The 26,706-nt window shown below is 32.1% G+C and overlaps 2 protein-coding genes and 1 long non-coding RNA gene across 3 annotated transcripts in view; 1 reads left to right on the top strand and 2 right to left on the bottom strand.

The window, feature by feature from the left end:
* Window positions 1-1,159: 1,159 nt before the first annotated feature.
* Window positions 1,160-26,706, bottom strand: part of LOC122538396 (keratin-associated protein 10-4-like) — a 33,516-nt gene continuing 7,969 nt past the window's right edge. Inside the window, 2 exon segments of the mRNA XM_043672431.1 lie at window positions 1,160-1,380; window positions 1,383-2,016. Of these exon segments, the coding sequence (XP_043528366.1) occupies window positions 1,253-1,380; window positions 1,383-2,016 (762 nt within the window). The 3' untranslated portion in view covers window positions 1,160-1,252.
* On the top strand, window positions 5,530-25,069 carry LOC122538398. The gene is made up of 4 exons (XR_006308847.1): window positions 5,530-5,541; window positions 6,541-6,548; window positions 6,806-6,810; window positions 25,007-25,069. It is a non-coding gene; the product is annotated as an uncharacterized LOC122538398 (long non-coding RNA).
* LOC122538397 lies at window positions 20,980-21,541 on the bottom strand. The gene has a single exon (XM_043672432.1). It carries the CDS (start codon window positions 21,539-21,541, stop codon window positions 21,080-21,082), a length of 462 nt encoding a protein of 153 aa, XP_043528367.1. The 3' UTR covers window positions 20,980-21,079.

Genomic DNA, 26,706 nt, shown 5'->3' with positions numbered 1-26,706 from the left:
AAGATGTGCACTACCATCAGTCCCATTCGGGACTGCATGTTCGTGGATTCCTAAATGAAACATTTCCAGATCGGTGGATTGGAAAAAGTGGCCCAATTCCCTGACCATCTTGTTCACAGGTATCACTCCCCTCAACTTTCTATGGGGTTACATTAAAAATATCGTGTATCGAACAAAGGTAAATAAAGGTGGGACATTACTAATTAAAAGCAGAGGATCACTGATGCCATTGCTACTGTTGTATGCTACAGCAAACATGGCAAGAAATCGAGTACTATCTTGATGTGCTTCGTGCAACTAATGATACTCAGAGAGAGTATTAAATGAGGCAAAAAAAACTTAAATTAATAAACTTATCTTTTCATTTGCCTTTGTAATAAATTTTTGAAATTGTAAAGAGACTTTATGAACACCCTGTATTTTCCCCAGTTCTAATATATATATGTATATATATGGATGTTTCTTGGATGTTGTTATTGCTGCCATTATTGACCAGCTGCTACTGTTGATCAAAACTGGTATTAGTGGTGAAAACCCATACCGATGACTTCAATGTAATTTGGTTCTCACATATAATAAAAATATTAATTTTTATTTTAGCACATTTACAATTTCCTGAAATGCGATCTGGCATTCTATTTACAAGATGTCATTGTGTTCACAGAGATGATCTCCAAGACTCCTGTCCACTAAATCAATGCCAAACGCAATCTAAATATCTTCGCAAACCATGACCTAATTGCTTACCAGCAAAATATTTACAATCTCGACATCCAGAACAATATCCATCATCTAATTAATAACACATTATTACTATACTGAAATTTATATAACCTTATGATCTACATATAATAAAAAATCAAAATTATCACATAAAATAATTCACTTATTATTCAAATATATTTTATTATTATATTTATCGAAATTTTTATAACATACATTATTTATTTATATATACTCTAAAATATACAAAATAATATAAAGTATACAAAATAATAGAAAGTACATATAAAATTTTCAAATAACTTACATATACAAATAACTGTTTTATTTGCATAATATTATAAAAATATTTTAAAAAATATTACAAAGTCAGATGTAAAATATACACAGTAAAATAAATTTATAACAAAATGATGAATGAAAAATGTATAGAATAAAGAATTTATATGTTACGAACATATAAAATAACAGATAAATACTGTCATAAACAACTTATTACACAAAATAGAAAATAGAATACACATTTTAGTTAACATGATAATGGGCATATTGGTAGATATGGTGGACACTTTGATAAACATAATGGTGGTGGACATGGTGGATAAAATGACGAACATAATGGTGGTGGACATGGTGCTAAACAAGTGAACAATGATATGGTGATGAACATGGATATGATGGTGGACACGGTGGTGGATACGGTGGTGGACACGGTGGTGAACATATTGGTGGACATGATGGTGGACACGGTGGTGGACATGGTGGTGGACATGGTGGTGAACATATTGGTAGACATGATGGTGGACATGGTGGTGAACATATTGGTAGACATGATGGTGGACATGGTGATGGACATGCTGGTGGACATGGAACACAAATATTGTAAACAGAAGCCGGTGTACAAGGAGTAATAGAGGGTAAACAGAATGGTAGTTCGACACATGAAGGTTTACAAATCATATTGTTTAAACATATTGGCTTCTTAGTTGAAGAATAAAATCCTTCTGCAGTATTATTACACGCCAATCTACAATATGCAGCTAATGCAGCTTCTCTTGCTTGATCAGCACAATAAAATTTTCTTAAAGCAATTTCCATATCTCCTAAATCTGTTAATTTCAGCAAGGCATTGCGGCCAGGCATACAAACAGGGTATAATTTTGTCATACATTCTGGTCTACCCATACAATCCCATACCATACATCTGTCTTGTAGACCATTTCTTTTGATACATTCACATCTATATATAATGCTTCCTCGAAACTCATAACTTTTACATGATTTAATTGGAATCTGAAATTTAACAGATAACAGTTTCTCATTAATATAATATGAAATTTAAAATTACTACTGAATAAAAAAGTTTTTTTTCAAATTTGATTAAAATTATTTTTAACACAATGTTTTCATTAACCTTAATATATTAATAAACTATAAGTACCTATTTTAGAAAGTTAACCTATTAAGAAACTATTCAAGACAGTACCAGACAAGACAGTCAATAATAAATTTAATATTTGCATACGTTATATGTTTTTAAATAAGCTCTATTTTAAAATTATCACTAATTAAAATAGGCAAATAAGGCACAATTACATAATAACGTCTTCTAATTCTTTAATTAATTAGATAATAATCATTGATCTTACAATTAGAGAGAGTCAGATTCGTATTTATTACCGCATGTCAATAATTTATGACTGACTAATAATTCCATCAACTCAAAATATTTCAGTCATAGAAATCGAAAATTCAAAGTATAAGATCGATTGCATAAATATTTTTGTTTTTATATGTTAATATATAGATAAAATACATAGATAAAACATAGTTTATGATCTGACATCCACCAATACAACCAGATATATCAAATTGTATTATTACTTAATCGTAAAATTTATTTTAAAAAATCAGTGTATATTTTGAAATATATGCTTTTGGCAAATGATTTGTGTTTTTCATTTTTATAGAATATGTTTAGTAATTAAATATGTTGAATACTTTTGAATTCTTTGAAACTGACAAAACATTTTAAAAAATTTCAAGTTTTCCTAATTGTTTTCCTAATTATGTAAAATGCACAAGATGTTTCACTAGGCCACCTTCTTTATTAGTGATAATACGAAAATCATTCCTGGCATACAAACTAGTTGAAGAGACGAATTGGAAGAAGTATTTTTTCTAAAAAAATTTTTTTTAATGTTTTTCAAGATCATTAACATTTTTTATGTAAGAAATATATATTTCTTTCCATCACGTAGCTCATGAAAAAATACATTCAGATATGTTTACGATATGACCTTCAAATGACTTTGGACTTAAAAATTTTTTAATTACGCGGACGCGTGCGTTCTAAAAGCGATTTTATAGTTGCACGGATGGTATGTTTGGATGTAATGTTTATATTTCGAATAATATTAACAGTTAGTTTTATTATTTATTTGATTATTTACAATTAGACTCACACTGATACCACAACTATAATAAATCTGTTAAAATGTGATACTAATCACGACATCTATTAATTGTAGTGATAACTTCGTCACTAAGATATTTGGCGTATTTATATATCTGTCCTTAACGGTCGGAATTCATTCCTTTTCGTGTTCGTAAGCTTTAACGTGCTATTATCATATACTGTATTGTCTTGAAGAATAAAGTGCCTTGTTAAAACTAGTCGTCATATACTTTTAAATATTCCAAAAAAATCCAATGTGTTAGTGAAACTTAATCCAGAACTATAAAGTCTCTGTTAGTATACACGCGTCCGCAATGTTAAATGGTTAAAAATCTTTTTTGCTATTTTTCAAGAGAACTATTAGGTTGCAACCTATGATTTCTTGAAAAAATTTTATCTTCATGATGAATAGAATATAATGCAAAAAAAATTATATATGTCAAAACATTATTAAAAGATATTTTAACTTTAATTTTAGTCTTTAAATTTAATACATGGATAAAATATCTCACCACAACTATGTTGGTTATGTAATACCGACTAGATATCTCTCTTCATCTCTTTTACAATACCATTGCCGAGTTATCTAGGTTTATAATTTCGCTTTTATGAAGCCATCGATGAATTATCTCGTATGTCTTTTATTAGAATCAATTGAAAACATTGAAGAAAAGGCGCAAATATTAGTAGTACTTGTATTATTGATAGTACATGAGATGTCTCCTTCATTGATAGAAGCCATTAGACAAGAGACAAAACACTACTACGGTGCGAAATATCTCATCAGTGACATCGTAAAAAAAATTGTAAACTGAAATAATTTGTTAATAAAACAATAACAACGATATTATGAAGTGAGATATCTCGTCGGTAGTATTATACAAACAATATAGTTGTGGCGAGATCTTGTCCACGGTAACGAAAGGCTCCTCGAAATCATCCAATACTTGTTTGAACCATCTTTTTATAATAGATAGTTTATCTGTAACTCACGTTTATAAATTAAAACCATTTATCCGATATATATATTTTTGTAGACTGAATTGTTAATGATTTTTTAAATGCAAAAAAATGGTGATTAAATACTATAGATACGTTTGCAGCATTTGTTTTCATGTATTCTAAATCGTATTTTGCATGATATATTTCTTGCTCAGAAATCTGATACTATATTCTTTAACTGTATTATTTTCATAAGATTACAAGATTACAACTTTCGTACAATTATAAAAATAATAATACATAGAAAATTCGTGCTCTTACATTTTGGTGTCAATTTACAACTATTTAGAGTTGTATACACTGCTGTATTCAGGAAAGTCGTTTCTATTATTTAAGACTGAAACTTAAGCTGTAACTTCTAATATTTTTAGTTTTCACGTGATGCATTATGTTTGACAAAAATTATACTTTATTACAAAAATACATTTTTTTCAAAAACTGAAAGTGATGAAGTAATTCTGCTACATATAAGAATTATTCATTTGATAGCAAATATTATGAAAATTAATCCACAGTAATAAATAAATTATCTCCACAAGCTATAAAAAATTGCAAGCGTAATTTAAATAGATATAAAAGAATGTAAATTTTTCGAAAATCTCTTCATTTTAAATCTCTCATTTTAAATTAAGGATCGAGATGTGGTACTTAATTTAAAAATTAAGGGCCACATCGCAACAATAGAAAAGATTAAAAAGCAATCACGATTAAAATACGTGCGTGCGTGCGTGTGTAAACACACACAGAGAGTATGGCAACTGTCACCACGATTTTTCAGGCACTTCTGATTGTGTGACAAAAAATATATTTTGAACAAAAATTAATCAGTTTCTAGTTGGCTACAAAGTACAATATAAAAAATTTCAAAAACTTTTTTTTCGATAAAAAATTAAGGTCACATTGATTTTTTTAAATGGCACCGTGTATTTTTAACTTCGCGGGATTGTTGTTTCTAAAAAAACGAATTCAACGACCTACTACATTATGACCTTCAGATGTCTTTGACTTTAGAAATTTAGGTATCAACAGAAACGTTAATATCGAAAATTATTTTTAATAAATATAATATAATTTAATACATTATATTAAATTATATTTTCTTTCAATCATGTACTCTTGCACACTTTTCAATGTTATAAAACATTTTTGGATGTCTCTTTGATATTTTGTCTCTTTTGATATATATATATATGCACTACCGGCCAAAAGTTTGGAATCACTGCGAGTTTTAAGGAAAACTAGATATATTAAAGGAAAGTTACACATTTTTATAGGAACTGAAGATATTTTATTTATCAAAACATCTAGTAGACAACAATTTTTACATTTTCTTTCGTTTTTTTTTCACAAAGAAATAGGTATTTTTCTTAAATCGCCTTTTCATTGAAAAATTGCTTCTAATGACTGCCTGACACATTCTAGGCATCCTGGCAATGAGTTTTTTAATTGTTTCTGATTTTATATTCTTCTGCGCTTCTTGTAATATTTGCCAAAGGTGTTCCTTCGATGTTAGATAGTGGAATCGGATATTCCTATCGATCTCTTCCCATAAAAGCTTAATTGGCTACAAATCTGGTGACTGTGATGGCCATCTCATGTTCTTCAAAATCCCCTGTGTTTCTTTTTGCAACAAGAACCCTTTACACAATTTACATGAGTGCTTAAGGTCCTTATCTTGCTGCATAATAAAAATTTCGACCTATTAAATGGCAACTTGGTGGTATGGCATGTTGCTCAAGTATCTGCTTATAGTCCTCCTTCCTCATTGTATTCTCTACTTTTATCAGTTTTCCTACTCCAACGGTTGAGAAACATCCCCACATCATAACTGAGCCTTCATCATGTTTGACAGTCGGTACAATAAATTCTGCCAACATTTTTTGTTCTACAGATCGACAACAAATGACTCAGTCCAAAGGACTCTCAAATGTCCTCAATGTCCAATTTTTGTGACTTTTTTCCCAATCCAACCGCATTTTGCAATTTTTTGATGAAAGTAATGGTTTTCTGACAGCTATGCAGCCGTTTAAACCACCGATTCTTAGTCGTCTTTTCACTATGGTCAGAGATACTGGAGTCGATCTACTATGATTAAGATCTGCACGAATTTATGATGCCTGTTATGAGGTCTGTTAAATTTGCATATAATCTGTTATGAGATCTGTTAAGTTTGCATATAATCTATCTAATTCTAATATCTTCAGCCTTCGACGTTATCCTAGGTCTTTCTGATTGTAGTTGTAATCTTTTAAACAGCCAGAACTCTCAAAACGTACTCTGAACTCCCTTGTATGATATCTTCAATTTTTTTGTAATATTTCGCAAAGAATGACCTTCTTTTTTAAATGTGATAATAGCACTTCTAGTTTCAACACTAATCTGTATCGTTTTTGCCATTTTCAAATATTGGAGCACAATTTTAACTGCTGATCTCAGTTGAATGCTTTCGTGAACGAGAATGATAACAATGTATGGCAAATGTGGCTTTTATCAATTTTCTCAGTGTCAGCGTCAACTAATCGGCATCTAATATTATAGTACTAAACTCTCATTGGATAAACAAAAGACTCAGGTAGCCTTATATAACGCGAAAATAAATAGTCATTTTACGTAGTAAGGAAGTTTACGTTTAACGTTACTTTAAATTGGGATTACATCTATAGAAGAGTATTTCTATAAATCTATACAAGAGTATTTTCAATACAACAATACAATTAAATATCTTAAAATTTGTACATTCTTGTTAATACCTAGTACACTAGCAATGCATCAGTGCAGAATGTATAAGAATATTTGATTTTGATATATATATGTATATAAAATATCATTCTTCAACCACCACCCTCTAGTTAAAGAAATTTAACATAAATATTAACAATAAAAAATTATCAATATAAAATATTTACCTTAATTAATAAAGATAACTCACGTTCCACATATATAAAATATCAGAAATATGATGAATGAAATATATGAATTGAAGTTCAAAAAATTTTTAGTAAGAATTATGTAATTAAATTCAAAATCATAAAAAGAATTAAAAAATGTTCAAATGCTTTAAATATAAAATATAACTCATTGACCGTAACTGTCTCAAATATATTTTTTCATATTTAAGAGTTACGGTGATGAATTAAAATATTTTTGAACTAAATTCAAATCCAAATCTTTGCTCTAACATAATCCTAAATATCCTTTTGTGCAACCTGCCTTTGCTATTCAAGGTCACCACATGCTTTTAATGCTATTTAACTGTATCTGAATGCGTAATTTATTCTCAATCGCTCGTAACGAAAATAAGACTAAGAATTGACCCGAACAGTTGTCATTCGATTATTTAGATTCAATCGCAAGAGCAACGTTTTGGAAGAACACAGATACAACATTTTTTTTGTTCCACGAACTTTATATTTTTGTTTTTCCAACACAATGCCGCTGTGGCAATTTATCTCAAACCTCATCTGCATCGGGCTTTACTGTTCATTAAGCAAAAAAATAAAAATAGAATTTAAACAGAGATATCATTGAACTTCTGACGATTGTGTTGAATTATATATGATAAATTAATGATTAATTATATGTAATAAAAAATAACGTAAAAAGTACAATTGCTATTGATTTTATTTCACCATTTTAAAAATAATTAAAAAAATTTTGTTCGTATTATTTAATATCTTAATGTAGAAAATTGATATTTGTATATTTCTATTTTATCAAATATTTTTTTAAAAGAAAATTCTATAAAAAAAAATATTCCATATAAAAGTTTCTGTTTAATCACAGAATAAAAACATTAAAAAAAATATGTATACCTGTCTATTTAAAAAAAGAAAATTGATCTTCAAATAATCTTAAAGATACCTAAGAAATAAAAAACAAGTATGATAGTTGTCCTTCCATTTCGAAACTCTGATTTGTATTAAACATTTTTTTCCGGAAAAGCGTTGTTTTCAAGATATTTGGTTTGGAATCTTTTAAATGAACATATTGTGTATTATCAGAATATTCATCAATGGGATACACTGTTCACAGAACAAAAATTTAATTAAAAAAATTTTGTTAACATTTGTGCAACGTATTTAATTTCTAAAAAAGAAATTTAATTTCTAGAAAAAGAAATCTATCTTCTTTAAGCTTACATCTTACCGATTTATTACATCTAAGCCGCTATATTTCATTTTTAATAGATCATCAATCAATGAGTTATTTTTTTAAAATATAGAAAATTAGTACTGTAATGCTTATTTTTAAAAATAGAGAATCTTCTAATATAGTAAACTATAGACCGATGTCATGACTAAATTATTTAAAAGGATCATGATCAAAAGAATTGATACAACACTGTTACAATATGTCTCGAATGAAAAACATGTTTTCCTGGCGGGACGATCTATCTTTATCAATGTAGCAATATGTATTTACTAGTATCATTTTTGTAACACAACAAAAATCTTTAAATTGATACAATCTACCTAGATTTTAGAAAAACACTTGACCGTTTGTTTTTAATCAAAAAGCTTGCTAGCATTTGTTTTAGCGTTACTAGCTTTTATACTGGTTTTTCTTTTATATTACAAATCATTCTTAAAAAATTAAAAAATTAAAATAGGAGGCTAATTTATTTATTTACTTCTTTATTAATCATCTTATCACTATTTCTACTGTTTGTAGATAATCTTAAGATCTTATTATCATACAATCAATTGCGGACTGACAAACCAAACTTAGATAGATTATTCGATTCAAAATGGGATGGAATTTAATACAATGTCTCAAGTTTTTCTAGGATACACTTCCATATTTTGGATGAACGGCAACTTATACTTATTCGTATTCATATATTCGTGACCTCGATGCTATGTAATCTCAACTTTCATTATGTGGTACTCACATAAGTAATCTCAACTTTATCATTATGTGATAAATAATATTGTGACTAAAAAAAGCCAAATTTTTAGGAATTCTGTAGATTTTAAAGATTCACAAACTGTACTATATTTATATCATGTTCTTATGTGGCCTATTTTTGAGTATGCACCTATCATCCAGTCATCTAAGCATATAATAATAATACATATACGAATAAGCACATAATAAAAATAAATAAAATTTAGCATAGAGTATTTATATGTTGCTTATAAAATAAATCGATGTTGCGTTTAGAATATGACTATAGTTCACTGATAAATCAGTTGGACACACAAAAATCGCAGAATCTTTTTATCCTAATTTTTTTTAATTACATGTTTCATAATATATGAAACTATTTTTAAATTATTCAAAATTATTTCATTACTTCGCGTCACCAACCTTTCATTGATTATAGCAACTTATATTTTATATATCGTGCTCCTCAATATGATATATCCATTCCAATGATATATCTATCCGTTACCTTTTTTTTTTAATATCAATTTTTCATCTTTTTTAAATATGAATGCTTAGATATCCCTTGTTTCCAATCTTTAAGTAACCCCTTCTTCTTATATATTGTTTCCATTATTTTCACTAATATCATTCCTATTTTTACTCTACTGTATATCTATGCTTTGTTTTTTATTATTTTTTCCCCATTATCTTTTTTTCTTTCTTTCAACTTGTTTGTTTGTTTCGCTATTTCTTTCATTTCCAATTGGTTTTGTTCCTCTTCTCCTATTCGCTCTGTACTCTCTTCCCGTCTCCTCACCCATCTTCTTTTAATTCCTCTCTTCTCAATAACAATTTTCCCATTCTTCCATCACTATTTTTTCTAACTATCACTCTTTTTTAATTAATTAAATTTGTTTATATATGTAGAAGATACGTTCCTCTGCCCTTGGTCTTAATGTCAAGACTATTAAACGTATTATGTGAGGAACCCAACCCAGGATACAGTACCGTTAGATCTATAAAGTAACTGCCAAAATTACTTTATGGGACTAATTTTGCCAATAGTTACAAACCGTCTTTACCGTCTCGATCACGTGATTACGTAAACACAAAGAAAACTGACCTATATAAGAACTGATTTTAATGCGTCGTGACTGTCGCGAGTGTTGCTCTCTCATCAACTCTTAGTTCGCTCTGTAGTCAAAGCACGGTAGAGCAGATTGGATAGTATATTCCACTTCGACTCATTGACGATACCATAGCAGATATCCGAACACTTCTCTCCAGCTTGAGGGAACAGAATCACATTAATAAACCCAATATCCGCGAGTCCAAAATGATAAGTGAAAAGGTGTGGAAAGCTAAACAACGAACTCATATAAGCCCCTGTACCCAAAGGGGCAGAGGACTAGCAAATATTCTAACCAGTAACATCGGAACGACTCCCTAGACAAAAAAATTCCATGGACAACGTCAAAAGAAAGGCCATTGAAGAAAACACCTGAAGCAACACAACTAAGAGGAGATCCTTCTCACTCTCTAATTGCACTATAACAGATAAAAACGAAAACACACGGTATGGAGATTGTAAATCCAAAAATCCAAATAGGAAATAGATACAGTATTTTCGTTTTGATAGTGATCAAGACATAGAATTCCATAAGATTGACACTAACAAAAAAGACACTTACACAGATTCCCGCATCACACAAGATCCAACCAAACCAACATCACATCTGTAGCGGCCTAGAGTCCCTCGAGTACGAGTTTCGAACACCCACTCGTACAAGCCGCAAGTGGCTGTGCGCCTAGCGTTGAAGTCTAAACGATATTCGATGTTAAGCAAAACAGAGTGCGGAACACCGCTAGGATGGGTGGACCGTCCAGCCTAGCGAGTAGTTAGAAAAAACAAGCGTCTGAGGTAAGGGATCGCTGCCATCAGCCCCACTGATGAGTCTAGGCAGCGACTCTGAGACGAAACGCATTTCCTCACATTACCACCACTTCCTACTTCATCCTCGCATCGTCATAAACACTTTTCAGCCCTTCACATCCATAGCCCAATATATACGTACAAACAGCCTAAGTGCGCTCCATCAAACATAGACATCTTCCTTATCAACGTCCCCTACCTTCACAACTGCCACACCTTAGAATAACCTCTTCTCGAATCATCTCCTAATTGAACTTACGCTCCAAATGCATAAAATTTCAAACTGACAGGTAAACAATACAGTAAGTAACAGACTGGATCACCTATAATCACCTATGCAAAACTCTGCAGCAAGAAAAATAAACCATAACCTTTGCATCATAGCAACAATAGATACAGAAATCAAAAATCTCTGTCAACTAATCCACAATTCATATCGCATCGCCACCCGACCGGTAACGACCAAAACATAAACTCAATCACCAACCCGCTACACTTCACAACCTCATAAAAGAGAGAAACAAACAAAGACGGAATTACAAAAAACTCTCCACACAAGTTAACTAGAAACATGCTAACTACCGACACACAAAAAAAAATAGTAGAACTCAAAAAAACCAAACATGGCAAGATAAACTCAGGAAAATCAAGTGCACTGACCATACACTTTGGCAGACGTACGAGCTAACAAGTAGAGCCGAAAACCCGCATACTAGCCCTATAAAATACATCTAACAACACAATCTGCTTTTCAAACCAGAAAAAAGCAGAAAGTCTGGCCCAAACCTTTGAACATATTTATCACAACGCACACAGCGCTTGTTCTTCCATACAAGAAGAAAATGAACAAAAGGCAACCCTCGTAATAAACACCCCCCTCGCACACAATGAAAATCTAAAATGTATTCCTCAAATGATCATAAACATTCTCATCAACAAACTCCCCAGTAGTAAAACTCCCGGACCAAACAAAATCACAAACACCAAGCTCAAAAATTTGCCAATCAAAACTATTATCCAAATCTACTACATTTATAAAGCTTGCCTGTTCGCGCGCGATATGTGCGTGACGAAGTCTTATGGTGTTGAATCGGTTACGGACTGTATAATTCGCGCATTTGACTGTTGAGGAATTTCCCTTCGTTGTGAATAAGATAGTGAGAGACGCGTGGTCGGCTGTACGTAGTCCGGAGTAAGTCTTCACGTATACCGCGAGAACTGTACTGGACCGTAAGAAAGTCAGAAGAATTCTGTCTGCAAACCGATGGAAAGCAGGGAAAGCTCGCTAGGTTCCTTTTCCATCGGTTTCGGAAAATCGCCTAGCTCTAGGCGGGGACTGCAACGCTTATTTGCTGTCATTTCAATGCAATCTAGTCCAGACACTACGCCTGTGTTCGAGAAAGTCAATGCCTTTGTCTATGCCACGGTCTGAAGCTTTGTTGGATGTAGAAACAAAGATCAGCCAGAAGGCTAAGGGTTTGTGGCGATTTGAGTCTGCTGGAGGCTCCGGCTTAAAGCCCATAAACCTTTTCTGTCACCCTTGCGACTATTGCGACTAGAGAATGAGAATATGAGCATGAGAACTTTTCCGAATATTGCCTGAAACTTGCATATTATCCCATGGATTGGAAAATAGCAAAAATAATACCAGTACCCAAACCTGGCAAAACTGCCATCTCCGCTACAAGTTACAGGCCAATAAGCTTGCTGGATAATCTAGGAGAAATCTTTGAGAGGATCATATACCTCCACCTCCTCACGCATCAAAGGCTCAAACATCATAATCCCGCAGCAGTTTGGTTTTAGACAAAACCATTCTTCCATCCAACAACTACAGCGAGTGAGAGAACATATTATAATAGAAAATAACAAGAACAGATTAACCCAGCTTATTCTACTAGATATAGAAAAAGCTTTCGATTCAGTTTCGATTCACAGCGCCCTGCTCACCAATTGCACTAATTAAACACCACAACACCATCTCATCTCCATAATCACCAGCTATCTCAAAAACAGAAGATCCTACGTAATCATCAATGATACATCATTCATGGCCAAGAGTATACCCACAGAAATCCCGCAAGGCTCGATACCCTCCTTTTCATCATATACATCAACGACAAAATTGAAGCACACGCACACGCACACGCCAATATACGCAGATGACGCTGCTTTTCGCCTCCATAAAAAAGCTACCAAATACATACAGGTCCACCTTCAAATGTACTTCCATAAGCTTACTATCAACCTCACGAAAGCCATCATATTTACCAAAAAAAGGATTACACCCACGGACCACATAAAAGTAACAGAACATTATATCCCATGGACCCCTACAGTCCATGTTCAAATATCTCGAAGTCATTCTAGAAAATAATTTGAGCCCTGGCAATAGCAAAAAGAACTAGCCTATTCCACCCTAAAAAAGCTCTATCCTCTACTGTCCAGACACAATACACTAAAAATCGCCATCAAACTCAACCTATACAAAATATACATCAGGCCAATTATTACGTGCAGATACTAAATCTGGACGGCAGCAGCCACAACTCACATTAATAAAATACAAAAAATACAGAACAAATTTCTCCGCATTATCCCTAAATAAAACATGCGACACGCTAATCAGAGAACTTGAAGGGCTGAAGATGTTGCGAGGATAATGTAGGAAGTGGTAATGTGGGTAAGGTGAGGAAAGGTTGTGCGTTTCGTCTCAGAGTCGCTGCCTAGACTCATCAGTGGGGCTGATGGCAGCGACCCCTTGCCCCAGACGCTTGTTTTTCTAACTACTCGCTAAGGCTGGACGGCACCCATCCTAGCGGTGTTCCGCATTCTGTTTGCTTAACATCGAATATCGTTTGACTTCGACGCTAGGCGCACAGCCACTTGCGGCTTGTACGAGTGGGTGTTCGAAACTCGTACTCGAGGGATTCTAGGCCGCTACAAACTACACCATACAGCCAACATATAGACCATCCAGAAATATACTAGGAATTCAATGGAAACAGTTTACAATACTAAACATCATAACTCGATAATTAGACACACTGAAAACTATATCAACAACATGCTATTCAAAATAAAAACCAAACTACCAAAACATGTACAATTTACACTTGCAGACTAGCGCACTGCACACAATATGAACTCATCAAGAAAAGCAGATTTTTTGAAACTTTTCCTGCTATCCTAAATGCAAATTAAACTAAACAACTAAAATGATCAAATAAAAAATAATAAACAAAACCTCTCATGCAGGTAATAGGGTAACACTATCTCCTAAATGCAGGTAATAGAGTAACACTATTCCAGGCACTGCAAGAAGACAATACAGATTAAGGCAAAAAAAAATTGTAAAATGATAAACAGTCAGTACACAACAGTTAATATGCATCATTTAGTACACAAGAGTACAGTTTGTAAAATAGTCAGTCAATAAGTATAACCTATCAAGTCACGATGTAACCAAGACGCGACCATTCTAATCGTGGATTCCCAAAATATATTCTCATAACTGCTGCTCGTTTCTTATCTTCCTCAATTCTCCTTTTTTCTGTTCTTTCTTCTTTTCTTTGCACTTCGTTTTCTTGTACTTCATTTTCAAATTTTGTCTATTTTCTTTCAAAAGTTTTCTATCTTCTTCTTCCCCATTCTTACTATTACCAGCATTTCATCAATTCCTTTTTCATCTCTATATATTTCGATCATGTCCTCATTTCTATTTCAGTTTTTAACTCCTTCTTCTCCCTTTACATTTAATTTTTCTGTATTTTTCTATGTCTTCCTCTTCTCAACATTATATCTTCTGTTCTATCTATCCTTATTTCTTTTCATTTTCCTATTTTTTTTTTTTTTTTTTTTTTTTTTCTTTTTTTTTTTTTTTTTTTTTTTTTTTTTTATCACTATTAATGACTGATAGTCAAAGCGTTCAATCCTTCAATTTGAAATTTTTCTACTTTATCCCTATTATAAATTTCCTCATTTACTATACCATAATTTATTACTATCCTTGCATCTCTTCTGAAGGTGCATTCTTTATTGCCATTCAATATCGTTCACTCTTGTTCTATCTTTAACAAATTATATCTTTCCTTGTTTCTTTTCCATCTCATCCCCTTATTCCTTCTTCACCTAGCCTCACATTAATAACAAGCCTTCTTCTATCTCTCCTAGTTTTTTTATTTCTCTCTTAAACTATTCTATTTTCTACTTTCTAACTTTTATTTGTTTTTTTCACTATTCTATTTTCTACTTTCTAACTTTTATTTGTTTTTTTCACTGTTCATTCTTTTTCCATTGTGATCTTCTTCCTTTTGCTTATTTCTTTTTATCCCTGTTAGTATTCTCCCTCTTCTCTCTTACTTCCTTACCGCCTGACATTTTCAATCTTTTGATAATCTTTTTTTCCAATATTCTTCTACCCATGTTTCCAGCAATCCAATAAAATCAAATTGTTGCAGAAACTACAAAATTTATCACTTACTTCTTATTAACTTTTAGTTCTTTCTTTATTCGCGACTTTTTCATTTTTTTTTTTTTTCTTTCTTTTGGTTTGCCATTTTCCCTTTTTTTGTTCTACTACCGCTTACTAATGCATGACTTCTTTTTATCTCCCCTAACTATAAGAAAAGACTTGTGAGATACAAATTTGTAGTCGTGATTAAATTCAAATACGTTGATCAAATACGGTCCAGTCAACGAAAAATAATTAACCATTCAATCTCAAGATCTATTTAACCATCGGGTGTTGTCTAATACACCCAAAGGAAGAATTTCTTAAATGCGTAAAAATGTGCCAAATATGTACATATATACAATTTACACTTTTTGACAAATCATGGGCTTTATCTGAAAATTCACTATAGAAAACATACGACCACAATGAAATGAATTTAGGATTAAACAAAGTAAGTTTGAACAATCAGTTCAAGTAGTGTATTGAGATGTTATACAATTTTATAAGATAACATATTTGATATAAATCCTGAAATACATAGTGATTTTCATGTAACATACATATACGACCATATGCAACATAACCACTTAACTTAATTATTTTTTTCTCCATCTATGATTAGATACCTAATAAATCTAAGGATATGTATAGTATATGCATTTATAACCTATGTCATACCTTCGCAATCAAGTCAGTTATTTGACTGCTGTATAACTTCTTAGATGCAAAAGTTATCCAAGTCAAAATCAACAACATCCTCTCTTTATTCATTCATAAAAAATGATGTATCAGAAAGCGTTATCATAACAATTATCATATCTTTATTTTTTATTGTCATGAATGACTATTTAGTAACGATTAATTGTGGGAAGGAAAAATTCCCCATATATACTAAATCCGCCTAGATACAAGAAACGAAATTTCTTAAAAAAATAAATGTTGAAAGTTATGAACACTTTTTATTATAGAATTTGTATTGACTGGTTTCATTTATACTGTTCTTCTGTACACACAATTGGATTTGAAATATTTTCAACAGAATAATGCATCGGTACATAATACATGCATTGCAGCAGATTATTTACGACAAAGGATTATTCTAAAAATTGGTTTGGAACATATACATACATATACATATGTCAACATCTTATTTTCGAACTTAATTTCCTTCGATTTTTTTTATAAGGTTATTTTAAAAATATATTCATACCCACTCTATTTCCGTAGAAAACTTAAAAGAACAGATTATACTGTTGCAACAATAATCATCTTAATTTTATAACAAAATACATAAAAAAACGAATTATGAAATTTTTAAAATATAAAGACGAAACATTCGAATATCTTCTTTAATGAAAAATGTTTCAACTTTTTTTAAATATTGACTTTACGCAGATTGTTGCAATGAATCGATTTACAGTAAAAAAAAATATAATTGCATTTTTTTTTAGTTGCATTTTCTACAAAATCTATATATCTACAAAAAAAAAAAAAAAAACAATAAAAGTAAATCTCATATCATTTAATTTTCTCCTCAACAATTCTTCTGTTATTATTTTTTTTCATTTTCAATTTTTCATTTATTATTCTTTAGATATAACCCGTCCCAATTGCGAGAATCATCTTGTTCTACTTATTGAATCCTTAGTAGCTTCAACAAATGAAGAACCGTGGTCGGAGCATTTTCCGTCGAATCGTGAGACGGTTATAAAAATCGCAATCTACATATACAGAATTTCCTAAATCAAAGACGTTAGTCTTGTCAGCACGAAGAATCTATTGTCTAAATTTAGAGTATTTATGACTAAAGATAACGTTCGCCCACTTTTTCATGTGATAAAAAGTCCTAATGACCGCCACGCTCGATCACAGTTATTAACACGGTCATTTTGTTGTCATCTCCAGTCAACAATCGTGAGCCCGTTTTGTTCAGCGTCCTCCAAAAGTAATTGACGTCGATCATTCGTAACAATATTTAAAATAACGTTAGTCCACCTAGATCAAGACAATCGAGCCGTCCTTCCTTTAAATTGATTGAATTATATTTATACTGATTTATATTTGTTATAATTCGTTATATTGGTTACAATTAAAGTTTACAGAACAGACCTGCCATCAGCCGGGAAGACAGATAAGCAGATAGACAGTGGCAGATATTGGCAAACAGTCACAAAAATAAGTAAATAGTTACAGTTACAAATACGAGTGAGATAAAACAGTTGAACGAAATACTGATCACTTCAGATCAGTTACTAACTACAGGAAATGTAGTTTTTAATGTGTCTGTACGAGATTAGGTTTGAATATAGACAACCAATCGAGTTAGTGCCAACCGTAAGCGTCTCAATACTACTAATACTACATTCGAAAAAGATTAATGATGTCAAAGTCCCTACTCAATAACAAATGGATGAATTTTTGAATACAAAGTGTAAGCAAATGTTAGCCACGCCGCCCGTAGGCGTGGGAAGACTTCCTTGGCTATTCGGTAGAAGAGGCCACTCGAGATTAAGGACCACGGGCCGATTCCAATGTTTATGACCGACGCCTGTAAACCGAGCTAGGGTATCCGGACGAGGGTTGGACCGAGGAGGATACCCGAACGAGGACACGAAGCCAGGCGACACTCTGTCGGGAGAACGTCGCCAAGATCGCACGTCCGAACCAGTCTTCAGTTTTATCACGAAAATACACGCTTTGTTGTTAACGGAAATTTCAGTGTAAAATTATTGCTTACAAAAGATATTATATTTTATTAACATCGTACGTTATACACGTCCTTCCATTTTATGATCACATTATTATTTAGATGTGATACCATATTATAGTTTCTTTTTTTTTTCAGATAATTCATGTCTTTTAGTATGGATTTTCTATTATAGTCTAGAACTTTAAATTTTCAAATTTAAAAATTTTAAGGCTAATTCGTAATTCGTATAAAAGTTGTCACTTTACTTGCATTAACCGATTGATCAAAATAAAGCTTCATGTTCTTTGTTGAATAATTTTATTTTATATTTATATATTTTGTTGAGAATATCCAGAAAATTATTATTAGTCACAATATTTTTGCTGGGTAAAAAAATATCTTGATGATATTTGTACTAATAAATTTAACAATGTAATAATATAACAATTACAAAATACATATTTATGCGACTTTGTTTTTCTATATGTTCGAAAATAACAATTTAATTGTATTAGCAAACATAATACGCTGTATCAATTTACAATAATATAGTGGATCTATTTTGCAATAAATAATGAGCAGATTCAAGAACTTTTTTATTTCATCGTAATTTGATTTCCATCGTGATTTCCATTCTTTATTCTGTTAGATTTACTAGATTCATATTTTTGTATTATATATTTCTACATATCTACTTGTTTTTATTACTAAAAGTTGTGATACGCCAAATAAAAAAATAATTTTTGTGAATCTTATATTGCTCTGGTATATCTTTTAGCAGGTCACCATCTATCAATGGAAACAACTTTTAATTTACTGAAAACTTTTTATTTTACGGAAAACATTAAATACTGTCAACTGCAGACACATCTCGCTATTTATACTTTTTCTTCCAAAACTAATTCTTTCAATATTTCATAGATATTATTTTCAAATTCGAAATCTCTCTTTCTCTCTTCTTATTTCTTAAATTAAATCATCTTAAATAAATATTATTCATTCATTTCTCCTTCATTACAAATCTTTCGTCTTTACTACTATCCAAAATCCTTTTTTTTTTTTCGTTTTATTTACAGCAACAACTTCAATTTAATTATTTCTCGTCAAGGTTCGAAATAGTTCCGAAAATAACTGTTTCAAACTGTTATGTATCGATTCTAATTAAAACAGTTAGAAGAACCGAAATAATGTTATAACTGTTATATTAAAATAATAGTTCTAATAAATTCTATTTCGATTTTGTACCGATAACGATTCTACCATTGGTCCTGATACCGATTCTATATTTTAATTCTATATTGGTTATAGTTAAATTTATAATGATAAATATTATGTTTAGAGGAGATGATCGTGAGCTTCATATATGTTATCAAGGACATTCTCTTGAGTAACTCCTAAAAAATTTTAGCTATTGCTGAGTAACTCTCAAGAAATTTTAACCATTACTCACTATTTCTTAAAAAGTCTAAAACTATTAAATATAAACACTGAAAGGAGATTGATTTTTGAAAGGTTGATATTTATCATAATATTTGGTTGTTACTGAATGAAATTTTTTTGTGAAATCTCAAAACATGGCAGTGAAGAAACTTTGTAAATAATAGAATTATTTTCCCTCCCTCTATAGATAATGTTAAAATTTTATTTTATTTATTTATGTCAAATAATTGTTTTTGAGTATATGTGTTATTACACATTCTGTAACCGCATTATCATATTCCTATGTTGAAATAGTTTGTAAACACATCAGATAACTATGATCCGATAACTGTGGTTATAGATAGTTATATATTGTGAAATGAATATACATAATGTTTGTATGGAAGGATGAGTGTGGCGAGTGTGCATATAATTGTGGTGTGGTGTGATCTGAGTATACATGAGATGTATGCGAGAGATGGTGACAAGAAACAGTTGTGATCGGGAAAATGAAAAAACGCGAATCACGAAAAACGAGAAGCAAGAGTGAATAGATAGAGAGTGAATTAATGAGTATTAAATATTATATGTGTTTCATAATTTATAAATATTAAATCTGTTAATAATCAGTGTGTTTTTTATTCGATCCACTAACAGATACAGATAATTATGATCATTGCTAATATCCATAGTAATTTCTGGTTATCTAATGGATATAATAGTTTTCATCGTTATAACGTGTGTCAAATGCTTCATAGTAGAATAGCACATAGATAAAGCACTTGGAAATTATACTTTAGCTCGTAATATATATTGCACATACTTAGTTAGTTAATATTTATTATTATTATTTATTTATTATAATCCTTGCCTAGGATGGCTTCCGGTTTACAATCTTCCAGTTTACATCTTTCTTTCTTAATTTCTAACTCTATAGCTAATTCTTAATGTCTACATCTTATGGATCTAATTTGTCGAAAATTTGTTGAAAAAAACTATCTTCTACTGGTTTCTATTATTGCCTTTTCTTTGGTATTGTTTTGCTGTTTCTTTTTCTGTTTTTTTTTTATCCTCCCTCCTGCGTTCTTTTATATATCTATTTCTCCCAACCCCTCTAACATCCTCCCTTCTACATTTGCCTCTTCCACGATTTTTCTTTTCCTTTCCCGCTGTACTCTCTTCATCTGCTCTAGCTCTTCCCCTTCAGAATTTCTACTCTCAGACCTCCTCTCATGGCATCACATCTTCCTATCACATGCCCTATTGTCTCTTCTTCTTCTTTGTATATTCTACACCGTCTATCCTTCTCCTCTCTCCAGTGTTGCCTTCCCCTAACTTCGTTGCCTAAACCTTGCTATCAGGCTTTAGATATTCTGGCCTTTCTTTTGTTGCAATTTCTTTATAGTGTATATTGTACTTCGACTCTTCAATCTTCTGCTTTCCACTTCCACCTCTATCCTTTTCCTTACTCTCTTTGCAACTCCCTCTGTTTTCCCTTCCTCTTCCTCTCTAACTCTTCCCATCCAATCCTCACTGATTCCCAGTCTCCTCCTCAATTCTCTTCTTCTTTCTTTCCACACTTAGATTTTTCTTCCCCCTTTGCCTTTCCATCTCCCTTATACAGTCTCTCACTAAGTTCTTGTCTGAATTTTTTGCTCCTTCTTCATACTTGAACACTCTCCTCACTACTTTCGTTCGTTCCTCCTGTTGTATCTCCTCTCTCAAAATATAGTTTGATGTAACCTTGTTCAACGCTAAGATCCACTCCATATATCTCCTCTTGATAGTGTCCAACCTTCCTTCATCATTCCATCCCCAGATTTCTACCCCGTACAACGCCACACTCTCCACTCGTACCACGAACATCTTTATTCTTCTTTCGAAATCTTCCTTAAATAATCTTTCTCCAATGTGCCACGTTCTTTTCATCGCCACCACTGCTTTCCTTATCCTTTTCTGTATATGTTTCTCTACTTTTCCGTTCTTTTTCATTTCCTTTACCTCCTCCAGCTCTTCCTCTCTCCACCTCCATTCTTTCCTTTTTCTTCCTCTTCCTCTACCCTTTTCGCCTCTACCTTAGATTTTTCTGTATTTACTGTCAGCCTTTTCCTCTCTACATACTTCCTAAATCAACATCCCCTTCATCTCCACTTCTGACGTTGCTACAAGCAGGATGTCATCAGCATACACTATCGTCCGCACTTTCTCTCTTTCTATCACAACTCCTCTTGCACCTTGTTTATGTCCTCTTCTAAGTCCGACAAAAATGCATTAAAAAAGATTGGGCTTAACATCCTTGTCTCACTCCTCTTGTTGTCCAGAAGTCTTCTGTTCTCTCCTCCTCGATCTTCACCATGTTGCCTGTTTCCCTGTATATTTCTGTTATTCTCCTCCTTAAGTTTCCCTCTACATCCATTTCCTTTAATCTTTCCATCAGTGTTCTCTTGTTTGACTCTGTCGAATGCCGCTTTCAGATCTACGAAGCAGGCAAACAGCTTTCCTCTTTTCTTACTTAGTTCCTTGTTAATCATATAATTCAGAACATATATGGCATCGGTGGTTCCTCTTTCCGCTCTAAACCCAAATTACCCCTCCGCTAGTTTTCCCTCTATCTTCCATAATAGTTCCATGAAATGCGATTTCCATTTTTTTCATTTCATGTTTTTGACAATTCCTTCCTCCATATCTGTTTACGTACTTCCAAGCTTCGCTTTCCGTCTTAATCATCCTTATCTTTTCTTCCTCCATCCTCTCATGCTTCTCCCTTTCTTTTTCGCATTCTTTATACGGTATGATAACTCTCTATCCCTTCCTTCGACCAATCAACTGTTCTTATCGCTTTATTCTTCTCCTTTCTTCCTTTCTCGTCTTCCTCGTCTATGCGTTTTTCTCCTATCCACTTCCAATGGAAAGTGGTCCGACTCTGTCCTCTCTCCTTCTTTCACATCTGTTATCTCCTCAAATGATTCTGTGTTTGCAATTACACCGATGCCTCTCTTTCTCCTTTACATGCCCACTCTCTGTCTCGCCCAAAGCATCCATTAACTATAAACCAACCTCTACCCCTCAGTCCCTCTATTAGCATCCTTCCCTTCCTATTTACTTTCTTGTCCTTCGATCTTCTTTCTTCCCTCTTTTCTGTCATCATTTCTTTGAATAGGCCTCCCTCCTCTCCAACCCTTGCAGTAAAGTCTCCTCCCAATATTGTCTCTTTCCTCTATTCCTTCTGTGATTGTCTGTATTATTTTCTTTGTATTCTGGCTATACACTGTTACTATTCGCCAACTTTTCTTCTCATGTTCTAGCCTTAACTCTGCCATCTGATTACTCCATTTCCTGAACGCTACCACCTCTAATCCTTTTTTTGCCGCCATCATAATTCCTCCCTTTGCCCTACCCATTTTGTTCTCTCTTAATTTAAGCACGTACCACCAGTTGAACTTTTCAGATAACTTGTTTTTTAATTTCTCCTCCGACCTCTGATCCAACCATGTTTCCACCAGACCTACCAAACCTACCTCATAGCTTTCCACCAGACCTACCAGACCTACATCATAGTTTTCCAAATACCTCCATACACCCTTGCTTTTGTTTCATACTCCAGCTGTGTTCCAGAAACATAGTTTTTCCCTCTCTTCTCTCGCTCCCCCAAGCAGTACCTTTTTCATTCATTTCTTTCTCCTTTCCTTTCTTCTAAACTTTATTCTACTTCATTCCACATATCACTTCTGCTCTATCCATAGCCCCTTGTATTTTACCATCACTCTTTTCCCCTCCTCTCTCTTTTGTTTTGCTATTTCCCTCAGCTTCTTCTGCATCTCTCTCTCTCTCTCTCTCTCTCTCTCTCTCTCTCTCTCTCTCTCTCTCTCTCTCGCTCTCTCCCTCCCTCCCTCCCTCCCCTTCCCCCCTTTTGTGAATTGTGAGTGTTACGCCGCAAGTATCACATATCCGGTGAATACCTCGGCCCCGGAACTATCGTTAAAGACAAGAAATAGGCCATCGTGGAGGTTTTAATCGGTAAGAATCCGACACTATCCAGTCATCTCCCCCAAGATAACCGAGTGTCTTTCAAAGATTTCCTCCACTTTAAAAAAAAAAAATATGAAATACGAAATATAGCGCCATTTGTTCTTTTCTAGAGAGAAGAAAAATCTTGAATATAAGTGAATATTACATCTTATATCATAAAATTTTGTTCCAGTTCCGTTTAATGTATGCAAATAAAACTTTTTTGAAATGCTTTGGCATTAATTCTAAAATTAATTCCACAATTTTTTATATAAACGGGGAATTTAGTGGTACCCTTAGTAGCTTTATCTGTAGTTTCGATTCCTAAGATATTAGGACTCAAATAAGTTTAATCATATTTCTGTTGTTGTTGAACCCTGTTATTGTTTGTTGAATAAATTATATTGTCGAATAATAACCGCATACTAATGGCACTGAGAAAAACTCAGTAAAGATAGAAAAAACTTTATTAAGAAAATTCAATAAAAATAAAAAATCTCTTGTTTAAACAATTTGAGTTCACGATATAAAGCAAAACATTTTTAAAATTTTGTAATGCACAAGTTAAAGAAGAGGCCAAAAGTAGTAACTTCTCAGGAAATATTTGTTATTCAGCACATCTAGTAGCATCACAAGATTTGGAACCATCAGTAAAAAATCGAAATAGAGGAACCAGAATTGATGTACTCTTGGAAAACAGCGTTAAAAATTGTTAGTATTTTTTGTTTCATAATTACTAAAAGTGGAATCTATGGGAAGAATAAAAGAGAACTATAGGTAGATAAAGAAAGGATGAAAGAAAAAGTTAAATTAAGATCTTGAGCAGAATTGAAAGCTCTAACGATTACAGATTTGTAGAAATATTTATCATTGGAGCTAAATTTTAATGTATTATTTACAGAAATATAATTATTGACTAGATTATTCGATGAGATAGCAATTGACAAGACATAAAGAGGCATATAATTTAGGCCTAATGTTTAATTGAAGTTCGTTAACCTTGTAGACTAGATATAGATACAGTGCAAAAAGCATCAGAAACAATTCTTAGGCAAGTTGGAATAAGATTAAGAATATTTAGTAGGGTTTTACTGACAGAATCATATATTATAAAGTAATAATCAATTTTTAAAAGAATCAGTGCCTTATATGTAGTTAATAGTACATTAATGCTCCTGACTTCTTGTTGACTAAACTTTTTAAAATATTGATTCTTTTGATGCAGCTGTTGTTCAAATTTTTAATTTTTAATCATTTAATTTTTTATCAAAAATATAAGTCTCGATAATTTTATATGATCGACTTCTTTAACCCTCCGACTACTGAAGCATGGAGTCCTCTGCCATCATTTTTGACTCACACGGACATTTCACATATTTAGATCGCCCGAACGACTCACCGATACTGTGCTAAACAGAGTGATGGTCGCTCGAGATCGAGGTCCTGCAGTGCACACGTCTTTCCTCAGAGCGTTAACAAAAACTGATTCCTTTGTCTTCAGTCTTCGTCACTTCGGTACTTTGGCGGACACGTGTTAGCTACTTGGGGTTCGTGTTTAGTGCGATCAGGTTTCAGCTACTAACACAAGCAGCTCCCATCACTGTGTGCGTTATTGCATTCGAGTAGCTCTCAATATGGGTCAAAAATGATTCCGGCACAGTAGGCGGAGGGTTAATAGATTAACTATTTAAAAACAAGTTAAGATTAGGGAAACTTTTTTTATCTCTATCTATGTGATTAAATTTAGATTAAATTTAGAAAAAATGAAACCATTATAAGTAGCCTAAAAAAGAAATGTGTTGAGACAAGATTGTAATAGATCTTGGATGGAATTGATATTTTTTCCATAACAGAATACAAAACATCAATAAGCAAGTTATATTTGTTATAATTTCGTCAATTTCTATCAAAAATAAATCAATCATAACACTAATGACTGATCCTTAGCCGTCTTAAATAAATATAAGTTTAGAGATAATGCATTGTTTATTTTAACTTTGATGTATTAGAAAGTATGTTAATTATAAATGCAACGATATTATTAGTTAATAATGTAGGTACATATATCAAATTTCTATAAGAAATGAACGATTCTTGTTTTCCAAACCATCTCATATGCCTTTTCATTATTTGTAAAGGCTCCACAGATTGAAAAGTAAGATTGTTAATTGATCCATTAATTGATCGAAATTTTCTGAATGTGCTATGTATAAAAAGAAGATTATTTGAGTCTAATTTTCAGATAAGTCTAGCATTTTTTCTAAAATTTTACGTAGATTAGTTAAGGCTATTGGTTTATAAGAAGAACAATCCAGAAGATTGTTTTGGTTTTTAAAACCGGAATAATAATAACAATTCTCCAAGTAGATGGAAAAGTTCTTTGGTTCCAAATATGGTTGTAGCAAGTCTAGAAGAGCAAAAAGAACTAATTGAAGGAAGATGTTTAAGTAACAAATTTGGTATACCATCAGGGCAGAGAATGGAATTTTTTGCAAATTTGAGCACTAATAAGTTCTTTAAGTAAATTAAATTAATCTTCAATAGAAATTATTGAAAAGAGATAAAATATTTGAAACATAGATTTCTTAAAAGACTATTGGTTTTTTATTTGAAATCTTGGAGAAAGTTATGGTCACTAAAGTTATTAGCAAATTTTATAACTAAAGTTTTCACTATGTCTTTCTGATCAGTTAGCAAGAAAGAATCTGAAATATTCAGAACAGGGATATTCAAAAGTATATAATAACTGTTAATTTTCTGAAACCAGGTCATTTTTAAATCAGCTATAATATTAATAGAAGACACATACAATATTAATAGAAGAAACATATTCAATCAAAAATTTAGAGCTACTATCTTTCATTGTTTTGCCAAAGATGACTTGCAATTTCTTTGAATTTTATTTTTAGAAGAGAATTTTATTTTATTTTTTTGTCTATTATATATGTATGTTAAGTGTGTTAAGTGTGTTGAAAAGCTTTCCTAGTAGGAAAATTATAGAACTATAATTTTTATTCCACATGGAATTTTTTTACGGCCTTTCTTATTATGACTAGCAGATTCAGTTATCTGAATTATATTTTCTAAATGGACATTAATATCATTCTACTATCAAGTAAGTGCAATTATATTGATATTTTATTATGAAT

This window comes from Frieseomelitta varia, unplaced genomic scaffold (genome assembly GCF_011392965.1).
Source record: "Frieseomelitta varia isolate USP_RPSP 00005682 unplaced genomic scaffold, Fvar_1.2 scaffold_991, whole genome shotgun sequence".
Classification (NCBI taxonomy): Eukaryota; Metazoa; Arthropoda; class Insecta; order Hymenoptera; family Apidae; genus Frieseomelitta; species Frieseomelitta varia.
Note: the sequence above shows the minus strand (reverse complement) of the source record. Positions and strands in the feature narration are given on the sequence as shown.